The sequence below is a fragment of the Melospiza georgiana genome, chromosome 9, assembly GCF_028018845.1.
Source record: "Melospiza georgiana isolate bMelGeo1 chromosome 9, bMelGeo1.pri, whole genome shotgun sequence".
NCBI lineage: Eukaryota > Metazoa > Chordata > Aves > Passeriformes > Passerellidae > Melospiza > Melospiza georgiana.
The window spans coordinates 30113171-30135224 of NC_080438.1; the positions used below are offsets into that span (position 1 = coordinate 30113171).

General features: G+C 45.6%; 1 protein-coding gene across 1 annotated transcript in view; it reads left to right on the top strand.

Moving 5' to 3' along the window:
- Positions 1 to 558: 558 nt before the first annotated feature.
- The window catches only part of CACHD1 (cache domain containing 1), a 91037-nt gene continuing 69541 nt past the window's right edge, over positions 559 to 22054 (top strand). Inside the window, exon 1 of the mRNA XM_058030076.1 lies at positions 559 to 771. Coding sequence (XP_057886059.1) covers positions 559 to 771 — 213 coding nt within the window. The remainder of the gene's footprint in view (positions 772 to 22054) is intronic.

Consider the following 22054-nt stretch of genomic DNA (forward strand, 5'->3'; position numbering starts at 1 on the left):
CATTTCCTCAAGGCTCGCTGCTCCACATGAGGCCGCGCCGGGCGGTGCCGTGGCCGGGGACGGACGGCTTCGCGCTCGGGGTTGCGAAAGGAGACGTCGAACACCGATAAAACAAAATAAATACAATAAAAGGGGAAGAAAAAAAGTTTTAAAAGAGTTTAAAAAGATTTTTAAGAAATCCGAGGAGGCAGAGCGGAGACCGCTCGGAGCACACTCAGGCCCGATGGAAGCCGCCCCGGTCCGGGGGCACGGCGGCCTCCGGGGCGGGGCTGGCGCGGGGGGCCCGGCCCGGCCCCCGCCCGCAGCGCGGCGGCCCCAGACGCCTCCCCCTGCCCGCGGCGCCTCCGCTCGGCCCCGCCGCTCCCGCTCCTCCTCCGCGCCGCAGTTTGCGTCTCTCCGTCTCTCTCCAGCGCCGGGGCCGCGGAGCGCGGGCCCCGCCGAGCGCCGTGAGCGCGGAGCCGGGCGCGGGGCAGCGCCCGCCGCCGTCCCCTGCATGGCGGGCGGGCCCTGAGCGGGGTGAGCGGGGCAGGCGCTGCCCGCGGCCGGCGCTCCCCCAGCATGGCGCGGGGCGGCGGGCGGCTGCAGCCCCGCGCCGCCGCCGCCGCTGCCCCTGCCCGGGGGGACCGGGGGCCGCTCGGCCTCCTGTGCCTGGCGCTGCTGTGCGCGCTGGGCGCCGCCGAGGCGGAGTTCTCCATCCTGGACGAGGCGCAAGTGCTGGCCAGCCAGATGAGGAAACTCGCCACCGAGGAGCTGAGGGTCGTCACCATGCAGGTACGGCCCGGCCCGGCCCGCGCCTCGCCTGGTTTTCCTTCCTTCCTCCCTTCCTTCCTTCGCTCCCTCCTCCACACGCTCTTCCCGATTCCTGCCTTGCCCTTTCTCTCTCCGTTCCTTTCTTTCTTTCTTCCATCGGTTCTTTTCTTCTTCGCAAACTTTCCCTCCCCTTTGCGCGGGCTGCCCGGCTTCTTCTGGCCCCATTCCCCTCAGCCCCGGCTTCCCCCGTCCCCGTTCCCCTCAGCCCCGGCTTCCCCCGTCCCCGTTCCCCTCAGCCCCGGCTTCCCCCGTCCCCGTTCCCCTCAGCCCCGGCTCCTCTCAGCTCCGGTTCTCCCCGTCCCGGTCCCGCTCCCTCAGCCCCGGCTCTCTCCGGCCTCGCGCCCCGCGGCCCCGATTCTCTCCGGCCACGGCTCTCCTCAGCCCCGGTTCTCTCCAGCCCCGCTCCCTCAGCCCCGGTTCTGTCCAGCCCGGCTCCCTCAGCCCCGGCTCTCCCCGGCCCCGCTCCCTCAGCCCCGGCTCTCCCCGGCCCCGCTCCCTCATTCTCGGCTCTCCCCGGCCCCGCTTCCCCCGCAGTGCCTCCCGCCCGAAGGCGAGCGGGGCCGTAGCGGCGGGGCACGGGCAGTTTCTTGTTTTATTTGCGATGTGCACAATAGGAGCAGCCACAACCGCCCCCCGCAGCCGCGGAGGGGCTCGGGGCTGAGCCCGCCGTGCCCCGGGGCAGCTCCGGGCGGGGGCTCGGACCGAGCATCCCGCGGGCAGGAGTAGGGGTAGCGATGGCTCCCGGCCCCAGAGCGCGGCCGGAGGAGTTTGTTGCGATGCTGGTTTCGGGGAAGGCTGTCCTGGTTGCCGGAGTTGTTTGCCGGGCTCTGCCGGGGCTGGTGGGGCTTGCAGGGAGCGCCGGTACCTGCGCTGCAGCCGGCGGCTGCCGACCCTCTCCGGAGGGGGGAAAAGTGAAATCGGATCCCGGGCGGCTTTCGGGGGAAGGTATGGTCAGTAGCAAATGCAGTTTTAAAAGCCTCCCAGATTGAAAAGGAGACACTTTCATAGGATCAGCGGGGGTCTCTACCCAAATGGCCTTTTATCTTCTCTAAACTGGCTGCATTCTCTCACCTCTGGACCATCATTGTGCTGGGCGGCCTCCTAGGGCTCGTTTTGTCCGGGCAAACACTGAGCTGTCTCTTGTCCTTGATGCTGAGAAGACGCGGATTTAAATGACTTCACTTAACAAGGTACATTATTGATGTACTGAATTCAAGGAAGTCCTTTTTTTTCCCCCTTCTGCCGTGCATACGCATGTGTGTATTTCCCCTCAAAAGATATAAGCATAATCCTTTGCTTTGGTGGAGTCTCTGTTAATGCAAATTAAGGCAGTATAATTGCATTGCTAAATCCGTTTCTGGCGTTAAAAAAAAATTATAATACGATCACCTCAACGCGTGTTGTATTTGAAAAAGCAGCTCACAGAAATATACATTGTTACAAGAATTAACCGTAGGACGAGCCACGTATTCTTTCCAAGAATTGCACCGATGATCCGAGCTCGGGAACAATCTGGATGCCAGTGCACGGAGATGCAAATAATGTTAAAATTCTGTTTACTATTAGTTGGATATTTAAGGCCCCGAAGTAATTTAATGTGGTGGAACTGGTAGTTAAACTGAAACCCTTTTCATACTCGGCTCTATTTTTATATGCTTCATATTTTGACTGTCTCAACTCTCATCACGCTAATGCCCAGCCTGTCCTTTGCTCCCCCCTGGAACATTGTTACAGCTGTTTAAGATTAAAAACCGGTGGGAACAAACCTCCCCTGATTTTAGAAGCTTTTTTTGCTGACCTCCTACAGTAGAATAAAAAATGTTATGACATGTGTCACTGCAGCCCGTGCTTCTCACTTGGTTTTAGGGCTGAAATTTCCAAAGCCTGCTCAGGCAGGGATGGGTGTAGCTGGCACAGAATTCCCCATTTTTTTCTGAGTGTTCAGGGCTGTGGGTGAGTGGTGGTGAGCACCTGGTGCCAGGTGCCACAGTGGGGATGCTTGGGATGATGCAGACAGGTTGTGTTTGCAGAAAAAACAGAAAAGAAAGGTGTGGGATTTCGGCAGGAGAGTGAGAACACTTCTGTGCTTTAAGTGGATACAAATCCAAGGGTGTTGTCCTGGTTTAGAGGGTGACAGGCCCCAAATCAGGACTGGAGAGGGGAAGCCATGGTGGTGGCAGGAAGGGTTGACATCCAGCCGTTAGTTTTATTTGCTCCATAAACCAGAGATGAGGAAGTGGCAGGAAGGGAGCTTCCCTTGCGTGCTGTCCCCACACTCTGTCCTTTCCAGCTGTGGCTCCACATCTGCACATCTGCTCACAGGCAGGAGGTGCTGGTGTCACCAGAGGGCTGTGCAGGAAGGGCTGGTCTGAGCTGGAGGTGGGCAGGAAGCATCCAATGAGTGCGGGAGCAGGTGGGAATGCTTCAGCAGAGCCAAGGTGAGAGGTTGCTGGGTGTGTTTTGAGTCTGGGAGAAGAGGAAGGTGTGGACAGAGCCTGTGTAAGTGCAGGAAGGCAGGATGAGCTGGAGACTCCAGAGCGGACACCAGAGGAGCAAGTGGAAGAGGTAAGAGGAGAAGGGTGGAATTAGTGAGCCTTAAATGCCTGTGAGAAGGGGCAGGGAGTGATGGAAGCTGTGGGATTTGAAATAAATCAGATTTCTGCAGGAGCTCTGGCGGTGCTGTGGACCAGCTCCTTCTCTGTCTGGTGTCTCCTTCTTGTGGCACCTTCTCCTTCTGCCTGTGCTCCGTGGCACTGCTCCAGCAGCAGTGAGCACTGGCTGTTCCTCATCAAATCACATCATTTTGCATTGTTGGGAGGAGTGAGGTGCAGCTGGAAGAGAGGATGGAGCTACAGGCAGACCGAGGATGAGAGAGGATTCTGGTGGCACACCAGTGTGACAATTGGTTTTGGCACTCACACCACTGCTTTCTATTTCCAGAGCCTTGCATGAGGGCCGTGTCTGAGCGTCACCTTTGGGGAGTGCTTTGTTTCCTTGCCCATGCAAGTGCTCTGGTTTCATTTAGAAATGTATTCCTTGAATGGTACTGCCTAGAGCAGCTGAGGATCATGTAGTGTAGGTGACAACTCGTGAGTTGCATCATTTGCTGCATGTGTTGAACAGCAGCTTAAGGGTTTCTTATTTAAATTTCCAATTAGAATATACATGTGTGTGCCGTACCAGGGATGCCCTTAGTGAGAACATGTGCTGGGCTCTGCAGTGTGTGCGTTCCTGGGTGTCTGCCTCTGTGCTTTCTCTAGGAGTGGTTAAATACTGAAAGTTCATCAGTTGTCTGATTTTCTCTGTTACTCTGATTAATTATTGCTCCCCCTCTGTTTGACAGTTCTGCCAAACCCCCAGTTAATGATGTTAATTAATATTCTGTGTCTTCCCTTTCACATGCTGGGGTCTGAGTGGTGTGTACATACACATCTTTACAGGGGTTTTTGCCCTGAGCAGCAGAGGTGATCTGTTTGTTTCTGCCCAAAGTGATTTCCCAAATCCAGCAGGAGCAACCACACCACAATCTCTTCCCTTCCTGTCCCTCCTGTGGGACGGAGGGTGCTGGAAAAGGATTGTGGTTTGTGCTGTGCCACAGTCGCCTGTAACTGTTCCTTTGTTTTTCGGCAGCCAGAGCCTGTTGGCAGCATCCCTGTCATTCCAGGGAACCCTTCTGGCAGCAGGCTGCATCCTTGGGAGGCAGGGTGCACTCCCAGCTCCGTGCTCTTGTCATTCCTCAGCAAATTCAACATCCCATGGCATGGCTTGCCAAGGGCTGCAGCTCAGTCAATGACCACTTGTGTGACAGTCCTGTAATGTGTGCTGCTGGGCAGAGCTGGCACTCAGCACTAATTAAAAGTTAAGAGCCCTTTTTTACTAAAATTATAACTGAATTGGTGGTTGTGGCATGACCTGGTCTGCGGGTGGAGTTTCACCATTGCTGTTACCTGGCTTGTCTGATCCCAGCTTCTCTGGCCTGGCTGAAATTACAGGGTAGGTTGTTGCTTGAAACAACTGAAATTCTTTAGTTGGGAGGTGAAGGCAGGAAAAGAATAAATCAGTACTTTTGTGAGTGGTTGGTTTGGTTTTGGTGAGGTTTCACCCTCTGAATCTGCTCTGCGTGAGGGGAGGAATATTTTTTGGTATTGTGGGTCAAGGTAACGTTTCCATCTCCAAAACAGGAGTATAATACTTGCAGCCAGAGTTGAAAGGAGTAAGAAATGCTTTGAAGATGAAAAGCATTAAATGCCTCTATAACTCTCAAAATGCATGTTGGTGTTTCCAGCCAGACAGTAACAAAAGTTGTAGGCCCAGAGGGCCTCGAATATTTGTGAAGGCAGCTCTGCCATCTTAATCCTTAACTCCCGCTCTGAGCACAGCCCTTCTCATTGTCTGCTGCTGATCTTGGGGGCTGGAATTAAAAACAAAATGCACTTTGAGTCTGAGAACAAAAAAAAAAAAAAAAAGGCAGTTTGGTCACTTATTTCCCTGTTTATTTTTAATATTAATGCTGTGCAAACAATAATATATTAATACATCAGGTGATGCAGTGATGTGTAAAATAACAGCTTAGTACAGGCTTCTCCTGGTTGACTGGCAAGCATATTATTTATTTATTTCTCTCCCTAATAGCTTGTCTGGCCATATGTTTTTCAAGAAGAACAGATTGTGCTCAGACAAGCACAACACGGAGACAGAGACACGTCCAAGGGTTTATATGGGCTGAAAAATCCACATTCTTTGAGGATTTTTGGGTGATGGCAAAGAGTTGGAGTCACCAGAACTGTCCATTTATTCAATCTTTTTGAAAATGAGTGCTGACAGAACGCAGCATTATTTATTTTTTCTAATGGGATGGTCTTCTGGCTAATGGATTTACTACTTAGAAGAAATAAATCCCATTTTGAGCTGTCCTGCAGACCAGTTTAAATGGCAGAATGGTGATCCCTCCATCTCTGAAATCACATTTCTCCACTTCTTTTGGTGGCTCTTTGTAAATAAATCTGTGGTGACTGCACAGCACGTGGTGTAAAACCCCACATCCTCCAGCTCTGCAACCTGGACCTTGTGCACCCTCACCACAAAAAAATGCTTATTTTTTTTCCCTATTATTTTCATCTTGTGAAGCTGAAATACAAAAAAAAACTCCAATAAATAAGGAAGGCTGTTAAGTGTTCGATTGTACCTTTTTGGGTTATTTTAATATTATTTGGCAGTAGTAATAATTACAGAGCAGAAACCAGCGGAGCAAAACCTCATCTGTTTCCCATGATTGTGCCTTAGTTCGAGTCCAGCCACAGCAGCTTTATCCGAGGCTCTCTGACATCCCAAATTTTTTATCCTTTTCCACACATATTCCTTTTTTTCCCCTACCATGAAACACTTCCAAAAGACAGCGAGAGGTCCTGGTGGAAGGGCAGGACCAAATCTGAATTTTTAACGATGCTTTGAGCCGCCTCTTCAAAGGGTCGGGGCATCCTTGGTGCCGTGGCACCAGCCAGGGCTGACATCGCACTTCAAACGCCGGGAACGCAGCTGGCCCGGCCAGATAAAAGTTGGGCAGTGCAGCAGCAAGGTGGGCTGGCAGATAACGAGCTGTGCCCCAGCACCCCGGGGACAGCAGGAATCCAAATCCCCCGGGAGAGGATGGAGGAGCTCAGCTGTGCCAGGGCTGATAACACAGGGAAGGCACACGGGGAAATGCACTCGGATTTTTTGGAGTGGTTGGAGCCGGAGAGGCTGCTCTGCTGTCATAGCCTGGGCAGGCACGGGGAGGAAAAAAACCTAATTTTTGTTGTGAAAAACGTCGAGAAATTCTCTTCTTTCAGAGAGGGAAGATGTGTTTGAATTGGAAAAAAAAAATAGCAAGTTTTCTTGTGTGTGTGCGTGTGTTTCCCAGTTTTTCTATCTATGTTTTTAAAGGGAGAATTAAGAATAAACAGATTTTTTTTTGTGGGTTTCTGGTGAGGAATTGACCAAGAAATGCTCGGAGCCTTGTCAGTTCATTGCCCTCCTGTGTGGAACTGCCCAGCTCTAAGGAATTACCCCAGATTTTGTTTATTTCCATTGTTGGGGCGCTCCATAGCTGGGACTGGGGTTTGGGGCTGGACCTGAGCTTGGGTCTCTGTGAGCCTGGAAATGGCAACACTTCCTAGATAAGGGTTGGATCGTGGCCCAGGAATGATTTATTTTGATGCATCTGAATAGGAAAATACTAGATTTTTTTACTTTCCAATTTTTTTTTCTGTAGATGAATAACATAACTTAATAATTGCAATTTTAGTGCCTTATCTGAGGAATCCATCTTTGTTTTGTATGTCAAAAATTTTGCTGAGGTTTTGATTAATAGCTCTTGTATTGTAGGTTTAATGCAGAATAAAGTGTAAAAATATAGAGAGCCTGCATTCCTCAATCATCATTTTCCTGTAGCTTGTTGTTGTTCAATACCATGTAGTGTTAGTGAAATCTGAAAGGATTTCCATGGAAAAGAGAACACAAGGATAACAGTATAAAAACACTACTGCTTATGCAATGTCTGTTGTGGAAATTTTCCTTTTCTGATATAAAACATAAGCCAAGTTATTGCTTGAATCTCGTGCTCTGTGTGTTCTTACCCTGTGCAGAAATCTGGATGAAATTATGTGTCTGCCTCAGCAGTGAAAATCTGAGCTGACTTTTGCAACAATCCTGGTGCCACAAATCAGGAGCACTCATTCCCAATCCCAGGAAAAGTGTTAATGGAGTCACTGCATCAGCTGCCTCCATGGAGAGCCTCCCAAGAGATTTTGCAGAAGTATATTTGCACAATTACAATAATTAGTAAAAGCAAACTGTTACATCTCCCTTTAGCAGCTTCCCAGCCAGGAGCAGCTGATAAAAACAGCTTTTTGTGGAGCTCTTGGCCTTTGAGCTCACAGATTTGCACAACTTGGACTGTTTGAGTTGAACTCCCTTCCACCTTTTGGATAAAAAACTGTAATTTTCCTTTCAGCATGTCTGCAGAACTGCAGCTTTGACCTTCTCCTGCACATATCCCTGCGATGCTGTAGGAACTTCTGGCTATACTTTGGCTTGTCACAGGTGGGAATGAGGCCAGGAGAAAAAAAACCCTTTAAAATAGACACATCTGGAAGTTGCCATAAAAGTTTCCAGGAGCAGGAACGCCTTAAGCAGAATTTCTGGTGTGTTCACCCATGTAGGGTTGTTTTGTGCTGTTTTTGGGAGATTTCACACCAAAGTTCATGTGGAGATAAGTTCAGCTTGGCAGAGATGATGTGGTGGTACCACAGCAAAGGGCTGAGGTGACCTCCCTGGCCCTGCTTCTCTCCCTTTCAGCAAAGGAAGCATTGCAAACATTTCCTTTTTTCTGTAAATAAATTTTTTCTGTGTGTCACCTCAGGACTCACATCAGACAAACCCTGGGGAGGTGTTTGCAGGGGTTTTAGGATGAGGGTAGAGAGAGAATTTTGACTCTATGTTTTAGAAGGTTGACTTATTATTTTATGATGTATCTTACATTAAAAGAAAATGATATATTAAAAATATACTACAAGAATAGAAGAAAGGATTTCATTAGGAGGCTAGAAAAGAAAAGAATAGAATGATAATAAAATGTTGTGACTGCCCACAGCTTCAACAGAAGTAACTATCACTAGTGTCAGGTGGGATTGCTCCAGGGTGGGATGGTGGCTCAGCTCCTGATGCTTCCCAAAACCTGGGAACTGGGATTATGGTTGTGTTTGACTTGTATTTGAAGAGAAAAATGAGTGGTGTGAGGCTTTTTGGGCTGCTGAGGTGTTGGATGTGTTGCAAGCCAGGAGAGCTTTTTTGGAATACCCTACAATGAACTCCTTGGGGTGGCTATGGAATTGTGCATGTTGTGGGAGCAGAAGAAAATTCTCCAAAAAGTAAATTTTGCTTTTTGTGGTTGCCTGTCCATGGCAAACCAGCCCAGGAGGAGGTGCTGGTGGGAGGTGGGTACAGGAGGAGGTCACATCAGGATATTTTATTGCCTTGTTCGTGGTCAGTGAATGAACAGATTGGTTTTCCTCTTTTCTCCTATATTGAAATCATGGGGGAGTTCTGACTTTTGATAAGGACTAATGAGAAGAAATAGAAGAATAGGAAAGAAGAAGGATCTCCCATCATTGCAAGGAGCGTGAAAGGAGGAGGAAAAGCCACTTCCGCTCCGTGGATCCTAAATTGCAGTTCATATTTTGTTACTGGAAGCTTAAAAAAAAAAAAAAAACAACCATTTTTTCCCCTCTATTCTCTATTTCCAGTTGGCAGCAATCTGGTCAAGCCCTCATGGACAGATGTATTCCATAGGGGCCAAACCAACATTTTGGAGACAGGATTTTCGTGTGGTGTGGAAGGCACAGAAGGATAAAAATAGAAGTGTTTTTAATTTGAGGTTAATACACTTAGCAGTTTTAACAATGAAAGGATATTTAATTGAAATCAGCTACAGCTGTAGGTAGTTTGGCTTCCTTGGGCACATTGTTTGCCCAAGGAATTGTCTGGAATATGAATTTCAGAATTGTCTTTGATCCCTTGTGCCAGTGGCTGTCCAGGGCTGCCAGGTGTGCTGTGGGATTTGTTCCCTTGCTCTGGTTTGGTGGAGTTCAGCTGCACGCAGCATTTAGAGGGAAAAATGCAGTTTTTGGAGCAGGCAGGAATAAGCACTAAGGATGCTTGTTTGTCACAGTAGGCAGCTGTGGTCAGGCAGCTGGCTTTAAACTGCACATTTCAGTCTTTGATCTCTGTGATTAAAATTAGAAATTCTTATTCCTGGGTACGCAGTCTCTTGTGTCTTCCTTGAAGGAGGTTTTGATTTTAAAAATGGAAGTGGATATTTGCATACATTGCAGGAGGAGGATGGGAATTGTGAACTTCTGAGAGTTTTTAGCTTCAGATGAGCTTCACCAAGGTGGAAGTTGCAAACCCAAACCCAATGGCACTAAGTAGCCAAGCTTCTCATTAGTGCAGGTGGGGAAAACAAGAAATCTTCTCTTTAATTTTTTATTTTTGACTGAGATGAGGCTATAATTGTAAATGATCCTATTCTGGCCCTTCCTTTTGAATTCTGCTGCTGTTATATTTTACAATCCCTAGATCATTTCAGTAGCTGCTTTGATGGATGTGCTTGATGGTCTTGAAGTTGTTAAATTCAGTTCATGGTGATGCAGCTGTTCTTGGCAGAGAGGAACCTCTGCTGTGCTGAGCTCACCACTGGGAACACAGGATTTTATTCCAAAAGTTGCGTTTGGTTTCTGAAATTTGACATACTGACATACTGGTGATGCTGTATTTCCATTAGAACTGCTGCCTGCAGAGCCAAAATTAAAGCAACCCCAACTAGGCCATGATAGGAGATAACTTGTTTAATAGAAATAGAAATGACCAGTTGTTTATTTTTATTTGGTGTGAAATTCAATCTCATGAATTTTAAAATATCGATTCACTGTGATGTCACATAAATAGAATTTTGCCTTCCCCTTCATTATTTATGTATTTATTCAGCAAGTGGTTGGCTGAAAGTCTAGAAATACATTTTTTTAAAAAAAGTATATTCTGGTAATTGCAACCTCAGACTTTGAAATGCTGCTTTTTCCTACCTTTCCAAGAATAGAACCTCAGCCTCCAAAAATAAATGAAGCCCAACATCCATCACCATGGTGTTCAGAGCTTGGAATGGTGGAGTTCTCCTGGAGGTGCAAAGGTGCAGCAGCTATTTTGGGAAGGGGAGATGTGGGGTGGGGATGGAATGAATGCAGAGCTGCTCTGGGAGGGCTCCTTGGACACCTCAGACCTGCTTGGGGTGTGTGTTGTGTTGTCTGGTGGCTTCAGAGCCTGAAAAGTCACTATAAAGAGGAGGAAAAATAAGCAGGGAAAGGGATATAGTGATTAACATATTTAGTGAAGGCACTTGTGCTCACTCTGCACAGCTGGGGTGGCCTGGTGGCAGCTCTGGTGTGGCAGGGACCTCTCCAACAGTATTATTTTTATATATATAATTATTTTTATATACATTATTATGTATACAAATTTTATATATATAAAATTTTTATCTATTATTTGAATATACATTATTATTTCTATATCTATTATTACGCATATACATTGCATATAAATTTTAAATATATTATTAATATATACATTTTTGTATATACGTTGTCATGTATATAAATTATATAGATATTTTTTATATAGAATTTGTATATACATTATTATTTTATATACATTATGTATATAAGTTATATATAATTTTATATATTATCCATATATACATTATTTGTATATACATTATACATTATTATTTTATATACATTATGTATATAAATTATATATAATTGTATATATTATCCATATATACATTATTTGTATATACATTATTATGTATATAAATGATATAAATAATTTTAACATATTACTCGTATATACATTATTATTTGTATATACATTATTACATTTATTCTATACTATATACATTTTTATATACATTCTTATTATTATTCCAATAGGGAATAATTATTATTATTCCAATTAATATTATTCCAATAGAGAATGGAATAACAGGATGCCACCAGATCCCCTGGAATTTTGTGCTTGGTGGAAGATATCCGTGGGGGGCTTTTGATGTGGAATGGAGGGATAGGAGAAGGAGGAATGGCTTGGAACTGAGAGAGAGCAGGTTTGGCTGGGATATTTGGAGGGAATTGTTCCTTGTGAGGCCCTGGCACAGGTGCCCAGAGCAGCTGGGGCTGCCCCTGGATCCCTGGCAGTGCCCAGGGCCAGGCTGGATCCCTGGGACAGTGGGAGGTGTCCCTGCCTTGGGATGGGATGGGATTGGAGGCCCTTCCAACCCAAACCATTCTGGGATTCTCTGTTCCTGCAGGGATGGATGGATGGATGATGGATGGATGGATGGATGGATGGATGGATGGATGGATGGATGGATGGATGGATGGATGGATGGATGGATGGATGGATGGATGGAGCACACACCTGATGCTGGTGTGCCTGACAAACCCCAGCAGTTCTGCCACCATCAGCTCTTCCTCCTTGTCCCATGAGGAGCTGCACTGGAGTTTAGCTGCTGCTGCCCCTAGGAGAGGACATTTCACTTCAATCCTGCAATAGATTCACAGCCTCTTTGGGATCCTTTTTGGGATCCTTTTTGGGATCCTTGCTCAGAAATGAAGTTACAGCCTGTGTCAGCATCGGGCCCTGAGTCTAAAAATATATTTAAAATATGGAAACCTTGGTGAGCAAGGCTGTGGTTTGCACAGGCTGGAATGCAAAGCTGGCCCACAGCCACACCCATGCTGGGGAGGATTCTCAGCTTCTGCCTTTGCTTTGATGATGTAGAAAGAAAAAAGATTTTTTTTTTTTAATTACTTTTTTAGAAACATCTTTTTTCCTTTTGTTGGACAGAAGGTAACATTCTCTGTCCCAGAGCTGGCAGGAGTCTGTACCTACCTTAGTTATTCAGAATCTCAGGAGATGCTGAGCCCCTGTGGGAAAAGGAAAGGGAGGCAAAAGTTGGAGAAAGAGGATAAAGTGGCTGTGCACTGCTTTGGTGTTGGTAAGAGCAGGAGTGGCAGCTCACCCGTTCATCCTGATCCATGGTGTAACAGCAAGATCTGATCTGTTATTTCTGTTATTTATTTATTTCTATTATTTATTTATTTATTAACTTTCTGTTTCCAGCCTGCCAGAGCAGCGATTCCAGCATCCTCAGAGCATCATGTTTGGTGCAGGAGCGCTGTCAGGGCTTGAATCCTCTTTTCCATGTTTTCCTAAGCAGTGTGAGGTGCCTGAGTGTCACCAAACAAATAAATGAAAGCCTTAAAACATCCAAAATCCGCCTTCAGCTGGGTCACCAGGCCCTGGGTGTTACTCAGAGGGGCTGTGCAGCATTCCCAGCTCCTCATTGCAAATCCCAGTTTTCCAGTGACAGACTTAAAAATCTCATTGTGCAGCTGAGTTAGTGACTGAGCCCTCACTTTATAATCACTTTATAAAGCGCATGCACATTAGCAGGACGTGTTTAATGGCCACACGGCCCAGATGAAAGGGCCCTTTGTGGCAGGAGCCTTTTGTGCCTTCCTGGATCCCTCAGCAGTTCCTGCCGAGCTTCCCAAGTCTGCCTGACACGGCGGGGCCGGGAAAAGCCCTGGTGGCTTTCAGCTTGAGTGGAGAATAATGGGGAGCAGGATGGCAGGGGGAGGGCTCCAGGCTCTGCAGCTCCTCCCGCCCCAGCTGGGGCTCTGCGTTCCCAATGACCTTCCCGGCTCGTGTCCCCACACCTGGGGACACTGCGACACCTTTTCTCTGCCTCTCAGGTTGGTCTGTGATGGCCACGTGCCACAACAGCATTTGATTTATTTAATATTTTTGTTATTTATTGTTTTTGTCAGCTGAGACTTGATGTTGTCTTTCATCTTCTGTTTAATCTCTCGGCTACGTTTTGTTTCCCGTCTGTGGCTCTTAAAAAAGCTTTTTCTAACCTTACCTTTCATCCTCAGAAAATAAGGCTGCAAGGTCATAGATGTGTTCAGCTTGGCCTGGCAATAATCTTCACAAGAACAAGAATATAGTGGATATATATTTAACTTTCCATTAACAAAAAGAGGGAAACTTCAGCAAAACAATCCTGGATTGTCTGATAAAGAAAAAAATCCTGATTGTTTGTTTTTGCTAATTCACGTGGTGCTTTGTGGGGTCACAGGCAGAGAGAGTTTCAGCTCCTGCAGAAACTTTGGGAAATCCATTCCAGTTTGGAAATTGCTGGGTATAGTTGAAGTGAGAGAAGATTATGAACAAAAAGAAAAAAACAAATGGTGGAGATGGGGGAACATACACAATAAAATGCAGATATTTAATTAAATTAGAAATTGGATAGATGTGATTGGAGTAGGGTTTCTAGTGTGGTCAGATCCCAGAATCATTAAGGTTGGAAAAGCCTTCCAAGACCATGGAGTCCAAGCTGTGCCCAATCCCCACCTCCAGGGATGGGCACTCCAGACCTCCCTGGGCAGCCCCTGCCAAGGCCTGAGCACCCTTTCCTTGGAGAAATCCCTGCTGCTGTCCCCCTGAGCCGTCCCTGGTGGGAAGGTCGGTGTGCAAACGCTGCTCATGTGTTCCTGGTGAGGAATCAACAGGAGCTGCTTGGGCAGCTTCAGGCAGACACGTGGGGATACCACAGTGACCCTCCCCATGCTCCTTGCCTTGGGCTGCCTGTCTCCATCTCATCCACGTGTTTGCTGTTGGTTTTCCATGCCGGAGATTCCATCGTGTGGAGGGAGCCAAAGTTGTTCTGTCTGCCTTGAGCTGAGCATCTGCAGCTTCTGAGAGGGCAGAGCTGTTGGTTGTGGGGTGGAACCAAGGGCTGGGCTGCACCCAGGTGCCCTCAGAGGGGTTGGGAGGGAATTCAGCTGGGAAATGCTGCCAGGGGAATGTGCATGGCCATGGGGAGCAGGAATGGGGTGAGAGGCAGAGGGCTGGGCTCTGTCCCTTTGGGGCTTGGGAGCACTTCTGTCTCAGGATCAACCAACATGTTCTGCACTGGTGGCATGGAGCTCTGTCCCTTTGGGGCTTGGGAGCACTTCTGTGTCAGGATCAGCCAACATGTTCTGCATTGGTGGCATGGAGCTCTGTCCTCCTGGGGCTTGGGAGCACTTCTGTCTCAGGATCAGCCAACATGTTCTGCATTGGTGGCACGGAGCTCTGTCCTCCTGGGCCTTGGGAGCACTTCTGTCTAAGGATCAGCCAACATGTTCTGCACTGGTGTTGTTGAGCTGAGGGAGGATTTAATCTGAATAACTGGAAGAAGTTTTTGGAGATGAAGCACTCAAGGCCTTTTTGCCAAGTGAACTTGTGGTGTTTTCTGTATTCTGTTTTCTGAAGGTCCTCACTCTGTAAACCAAGTGAGGACCTTCCTAGGTGTGCCCATAAATGGACGTGTGCCAGGTATTCCTCAATCTCCTCTCACAGAAGTCAGATCTGTGATTTAATTCCTCTCCAAGAGGAATTCGCTTGTAGTTCCTTGTTTTCCCCCCACTTAGCTGTGTTTAAGAAATCCATTCTCTGGGAATTTGTGCAAATTTTTTTTCTCTCCCTCTTTTTTTCATCAAAATAGAAGAAAATCTGGCAAAGGACTGAGGTTTTTTTTTTTTTTTTTAATTTTTAATTACATCTATTTATGACTTATCTTAAGTCCAGAAAGATCTCTGGTTCATGAACTTTCCCCCTTTTTTTTTTCCTGTTTTAGTTCTCAGTGCTGTCCTTAGCTCATTAGCTAGAATCTCCTCTATAATTATCTGTAATTTTCTATCCCACTTGCTCAGTGAAATACTTAGAGAAACAAACATTCTGTGGTAGTACTGTGAACTGGGCTTTTAATTTTAAATTCTTCATTAATTTCACTGCATATTTGCTGCAAGTTTTGTGTTCTGCATGTGATCTTCAGTTTTTTAAGAGAGTGTTGAACATTGAATTGAAATCAGCTTCTGCTTTGTCAGATGAAGATTTCTCATGAAAAATAATATAATTTTCCTTTTCATGCAGCTACTGCTTTGCAAGCTGGGAAAACAAATACTAATTTTTTTAAAATCAGCAAAAAAACCCTTCTATTATTGTTATTGTTATTGCTATTTTATTTTTGGTGACTGTAAAACTGCAACAGGAAATGACCCCAGCCACAGTTTCCATGACACCCTCTCACTTGAATCCAGTTTTCAAGCAGATGAAAGGCCCGAGCAGCCTTTTGATAGTGAGCAGCTAATTGGGTGCCTGATAGAGGCAGGTTTTGCTCTGGGGAAAAAATAAAGGAGCCAAGAAGTGGAACAGCTGTGTTTTGGTACATGTGTGTAATCCCAGATAAAACTCTCCAAGGACAAGGAAATACAGTAATACCCCACAGAAAGGAAAATGAAGAATCTTTGGAAACCTAAATGTGGCTTTTTTTGAGGGGGAGCTCATATTTAAAATAATAATCTGCTGGAGCGAGTGTGGTAATAAATTATGGAGTTGTAAAATCTGAGCAGAGCTTCTTGTTCTGTGAGATGTGGTGCTGGGATTTGTTTTTGTCTGGGCAAGAAAATGGCAATTTGGTCTTTTTTGTGTGTTTTCCCTTTGCTCAGTACATTTCTACCCCAAAAAACGAGTGGTTGGAGGCTGTTTCCAGCTCTTCTGCTCTCGGATGAGCTGCGGGTCATGGACTCCTCTTCTGCCACTGTGTGCTGAAAATGGCCCTGTGGAGAGGAAGGTAGAAATGTGTCTTTTTGGTGGAGAAACTGAAATCTGAGCAGCCTCTTCTGGTGGCTGTTGACCTCTGTGTAACCTCTGTGGTGAACAACAATCATCAATGGTGTGGCAGAGAGGAGAAATATTTAAAACAGAGGAAATAAAATCGCAGATTATTCTGAGTTGGAAAGGACCCATGAGGATCATCAAGCTCAACTCTGAAGTGAGTGGCTCATGCAGGGATCAGGCCTTGGTGTAGCATGAGGACTTTGTGGTAAATGGTTTGAATCTCAGGCCTGGTTTTGATTGGAGGGATAAATCCTGATGGAACCCCCTGAAATTTGAATTTTGGAAGGAGCTGGGACTGCTGAGGGGGCAGTTTCTGGGTCAGATGGTGATGATTGCTCCTGCTGCAGCTCCTGGGCGTGTCACAGAGCTGTGACTGATGGTTTCTTGTCACCTTGTGTGGGTTACCTTGGTTTTCCTGGGAACTTCTGAATTCCTGGGCAGGAAAGTTGTAGGAACAGTCTGAGATGGGGACCTCGTGCGCTCCCCATGTCCCTGTTGGTCCTGGAAGTGCTTCCAGATCATCAGTGCTATTTCCAAGTGTTGTGTTCTCCTTCTGAAGTTTCCATGCAGAATATTTAATCTCCTTACTTCAAACAAAGTGAAATAATCTGAGTTTTATCTCCTGAGTAATGGAGCAGCCTGGTCTGGTGGAAGCTGTCCCTGCCCATGGCATAAGGGGGAACTTCAAGGTCTCTTCCACCCCAAACCAGTCTGGGATTCCACAAATATCAAAGAAACCTCTTTTTTTGTTAATTCAGGGGTGTAAAATTAATGTAAAATGAATCTTCAGATCAGGTGGAACAACAGCTAATTAATAAGCTGTTAAATGCAATTTTGGGGTTTTTTAAATCAATACCTCTGTTTTCGTTAGGGTTTTGTCAGCAGTTGAATATTAACTTTTTAATTGTAGGTTAATTATAGCCACGCAGATTGGGTGTTGTTGTTTTGTGTGGGTTTGTTTTGGTTTGTCTTTCAGGGCAGTTTTAGTGCCTGATCAGGATATGCCAAACTCTAAAAACAAAACTGATTTTGCAACTTGTTAACTTCAAATGGCATTGACACTGTAGAAACCACTTGTCTCATTGTATCACCTCTCTCCACATCAAAATGAATTCAGTAACCCTCAAAGTGAATTCAGGAACCCTCCTTCCCCCAGTTTCTTCTGCACTTTATGTATTTTTTAGCTTCATTGTGGGAGTCTCCTGCTCTTTTTTGATTAGTTAAATGAGAGGATCCAATAACTTTTATAGATAGAGTAGTTTATGATTAATAATGGTGGACATTGGATGCAAATGCGTAAAAAAATATCCAATTAACATAAGCAATTAGTGATTGCTGAGATTTATCAATCAGAATGCATTCCTAAACTGTCCTGAATTCCAGTAATTCTCATTTATTAACCCCTGATTGGTGTTTGAGAGGATTGGGTTGGCATTCCTCATTTTCCAGGTTGGGGCAGGGCTCACCTGCAGTGTCTGTGAGCATGGGGAGCAGAGTAAACCCAAACACACCCTGGGTTTTCTGTGTGGATAATTGGTGTTTCTGGGACCTTTCTGTGTGGATAATTGGTGTTTCCATGAGACAATGCTCAGACTGGGAACGTTTGTGGATGAGAGAGGGAGCCAAGCCTGGCATGGGGGGATGAGGGGCTGCAGAGCCAGGAAATGTGGGAAAGACACTGGGAATTGGTGGTAGTGGCTCCTTGGGATTTTGGTGATGTTGTTATAGTGGCCACATTGTCCTTTTTACTTTAAATTTCGCCTAGATTCTTACCACTTATACACGGTAAGATACAGGCAGCTTCTTCCTCTTGCCACTTCATTCATCTGCAAGTGAGAAACAGGAGCACATCCCCTAATTTATAACCCTGATTTAACGTGTTATGAGACACTGGAGAAAGGATTTGCCTTGCATGGCTCTGAGAATTTTCATAATTTACTTTTTCTTCATGAGAAATTCAATATTCTTTCAATTCATTCTGACTCAGGAATTCTCACCCTTCATTTTCATCCTCTGTGGTTGAGGATGGACATCACTTTTTGGAATGTTTTGAACTTTTTTATCTCCTGATGCTTTTGATTTTGTAGCCTTGTGTTTGTGTCCTTGTTAGGAGTGAAAAACCAGGATAAAAGTCCAGCTGGGGAGGTGAGACAGGAGTTTTGAGCTCTTCCACTGTCTGTCAGTTCCCAATGCAAAAACTACATTGTGAAAACACACATGGAGTCTGGAAATTAAAATACAGATTCCATGCTGAAACAGAGACCTAGATTAATTCCTGGGTATTAGCAATTTATTAAAGTTAAAATTTATTCATTAATTTGTGGAGATAAATTATCACTATCAATGAAAATTTTTCAGCTCATTAAGTCTTTTTTTTTTCCCTCCTCCACTTCCTGACAGTCAAATCCTGCTAGCAGTGCAGGAGTAGCTGTGAGACAACAGGAATATTCATTCCCTGAGCAGCATTAATCCACTTCCATTCTCCATTCAAAGCAGCGTTAATGCCTTTATTTCTCCTTGGAGCCTGAAGTCTCTAATCCCGATCCCAAAGTGGATTATGGTGTCGTTCCTGCGTGTTCAGACAGATGTGCAACACACAGATAATTGCACAGAAAGGCAACAGAAAGGGAATTTCTTTAGTTGCTGAGCTGGAGGTGGTCTCTATCCAGCCTTAAATCCTTAATTCAATTTCAGGTTTGCCACTCAGTCCTGTTGGCCTCGTGCTCAGAGCGAGTTCTAATTGGAAAACTGCTTGGACTGATCCATATTTTATGTGCATCGAAGCATCCTCGAGAATTAAATATGAATGGATGTTAGGAAATGTTGAAATATTATGAAACATCTAATTTCCAGTGCAAATATCTGCCTAGGGATTCTTGATTATCTTTAATGAAGATGACACTAGCCATGATCAGCACAAGTGCCTCTCTAATAAGAGAGTTCATGGAAGGAAATCACAGCAGAGATTTGTTTGGAGTAAACGAGCAGCCTTTTCTCCAGAGATTCCAAAATACTTTATTTAGACAAAGTTAAACATGAGTGGAGATTTAAAAAGAGGTCAAATCATCCTCTCCTGTTTTGAAAGAGAAATTGGTTTGTGTTCATTTACCAGGAGCAGTGGATTTGCTTCGTAGTTTGTAAACATTTTGTGAAAAAGCAGCTTGTGATAATATTTATAGAGGGAATGAAAAATAATAATTGCCTCTGTCACTGCTTGAATTTTAACAATGTGTGTGCACTTGAGGCCTTTTTGATCTTTTTAATAGGTACAACCCAACTGGCAATGACATCACATCAGGAAAGGAATTAATGCTGCCACTGTCAACTTCCTGGCTTGGATTTTTTCTGAAAAGCTGCTTCCCTGCAGTTTAAATCCCTTTTTTTACAGTAGAAATCCGCTCCCACATTCTGTTGGCTGCCCTGTCCTCGTGATGTTGTGCTCTGTTGGCCAGAAATTACAAGTCTGTGTGGATGGGCAGGGACCCAGGGCTGTGCTTACAGGTTTGTGGCAAGATCTGCTGTGATTTAGGCTGCAGAACATGAATCTGATATCAATTTGAGATATTAATTCCATCCTCCACAGCTGGGATTGTGCAGTTCTCATCCCAGTCTCTTCCTGGATGTGTTTGCATTGGGGAGGTAAAAACAACTCAGAGCAGAGGAAAAAACAATGTTCCAAAAGAGCCCAGGCTGTTTCTAAACATCCTGAAAGCTGCTTTCTTTTTCCTCTTTGCTCTGCAGCTTTTTTGCATTGTGATTTTTGTGATTTCTCTCCCATGTTTTGCTCTATCTTTGATCAATAACACTGGCCTCATAAAAAGCCCCAGATGGGCAGTTTTTCCAAGCAGAGCCGAAGCTGCAGGTAGTGCATTTCTCCCTTGGAAACTTGAGGGTACCCGGTGGGAAATCTGGGATAACCCAGCAGAACTCTCCCCCTGCAGTGACCCCAAGGATGTGTGGCTGGAATTTGTGGGAATCTGGAGGCAAAGAGCATCCCTGGCATTGAAATAACTGCACAAAGCTCCTCCCCGAGTGGAAACTGAAAAAATCCTGCATAGGAACTGAGGGCTTGTGTTTGCACAGGTGAAATGCCTTTAGGGACATTTTTGGGGGGCAGTTCTTGCAAATTTCAGCTGCTAATTTGAGGCTAATTTCAGACACTGAAATCATTCAGGGTTGTTAATCAGAGCTCCTCAGAAGAGCACACTGTGATGTTTAAATTGGAGTTGAGTGTAGCTTCTTGCTGCTTAGTGTTTGAAAGGTGAATATATTCATTATCATTTCAGCACTGCTCATCTTTAGAAGGCTGGGATCATTATCTTTATTCAGGATAAACCATATTTGAAAAACCCCTCTCCATCCCTGCTGTGGTGGGACCATCCCAGAGCCAGGACCCCGGAGCCCCCACCCTTGGCTTGTTTGGAAAACAATGAGGGGGCAGCAATAAAATCAAGTCCCTGCTTTGCACAACATCTGATGGTTTTTTGCTCCCAAAGGCTGGATGCAGCAATTCCTGTGGGATGGCTGAGAAAGCACCGAGGCGAGTTCTGCTCCTCTCCTTCATCCTCGCCTTCCCTCATTAAATCTGGAGCTTTCTCTCCTTTTTCTGGGTTGGAATCCACACTGTGCTTGATTAACACTGGAGGTTTTGTTTGAGTTTTGGTTGTTGGTTGTTTTTTTGGGGTTTTTTTTACTCCCCCCTCTTTCATGTAAATGATGTCTTGCTATTTTGCTTGCTTTTTCCCTTTTTTAATTAGAAGAATAAATGCTTGCATTCATGCACAAATTGCTTTGAAGTGCTGTAAGAATTCAATTCATGAGCTTCCTCCAGTCTCAACCTTTAATTTTTTTTTTGCACACTGATAACATCTAATGGCTGTGCTCTTTCCAGGAGATTTCATTTGTTTTCTGAGGGCTGCTCTGCCTCCTCCTGTGTCCCGAGATAATGAGTTCAACACAGGGAGAAGTTCAGCAGCAGCTCCCAGCGAGCATTCCCAAGGTTTTGGTACTGGGAATTTTTTTGTGCTGGGCCAAAAAAAAAGAGGGAGGGAACAGTTCCAGGGCCTGTGGTGACCTCTGGGTGCTGTGGGACAGCTCAGCTCCTTGGAATAGTGCTTCCTTCCAGGGATTACCTTCTTTGCTTTATTTACCCAGGAATCATTTGCTACTTTGCACCTGTCTGTTGTTTTTTGGGCTGCAGGATGCAGTTTGTCAGTGCTGTCAGTGTGTTTAGGGTGTTGGTGGTGATGCCTTAGGATTTTGGCTTTTCTGTTTTTCTGTATTTGTGATCCTGCAGTTCTTTAGTGCACAACTCTAAACTCCATATTCAGTGTGAGCTGCTGCTGTCCCATTTTGGGCAGGCACAACAATTCCTCTCCAGGCCTGGCAATCAGGGACTCCTCACTGCCTCAGGCCCTGAGAGATGGAAACAAAAATGAGTTGGGGGGAGCAAACTTGGGGTGAATTAATTCATTACCTGAAGCTGTAATTGGGAAATTAACCCCCAATATAGGGGAGTTAACATGGGCCAAACTGATATATGAAAAATGTGACCCATGGTCCATTTTGGGTGTAGCCCCTGAGGGGGCTTTGTCTGCCCAAGATACACCTGAAGGTAATCTCCAAGAAATGTAGACAAAAGTGATTTGAGGGGTGCAAACTTGGGGTGAATGACTTCAGTACCTGAAGCTGTAATTGGAACATTAACCCTCAATATGCACATGGGCCAAACTTATAAAAATATGAAAACCTCTGACCCAGGGTCCATTTTGGATGTAGCCCCTGAGGGGCTTTGTTTGCATAAAATGTACCTGAGTTTTCCAAGGAAACAAATTTATGAGAATTGTGCTTTATTTTGCTCCTTTTCAGTCTTGCGCCTACTCCTTGTCCTCCCTCTGAGGCCTGAAATGATCCCATGGGATTTTAC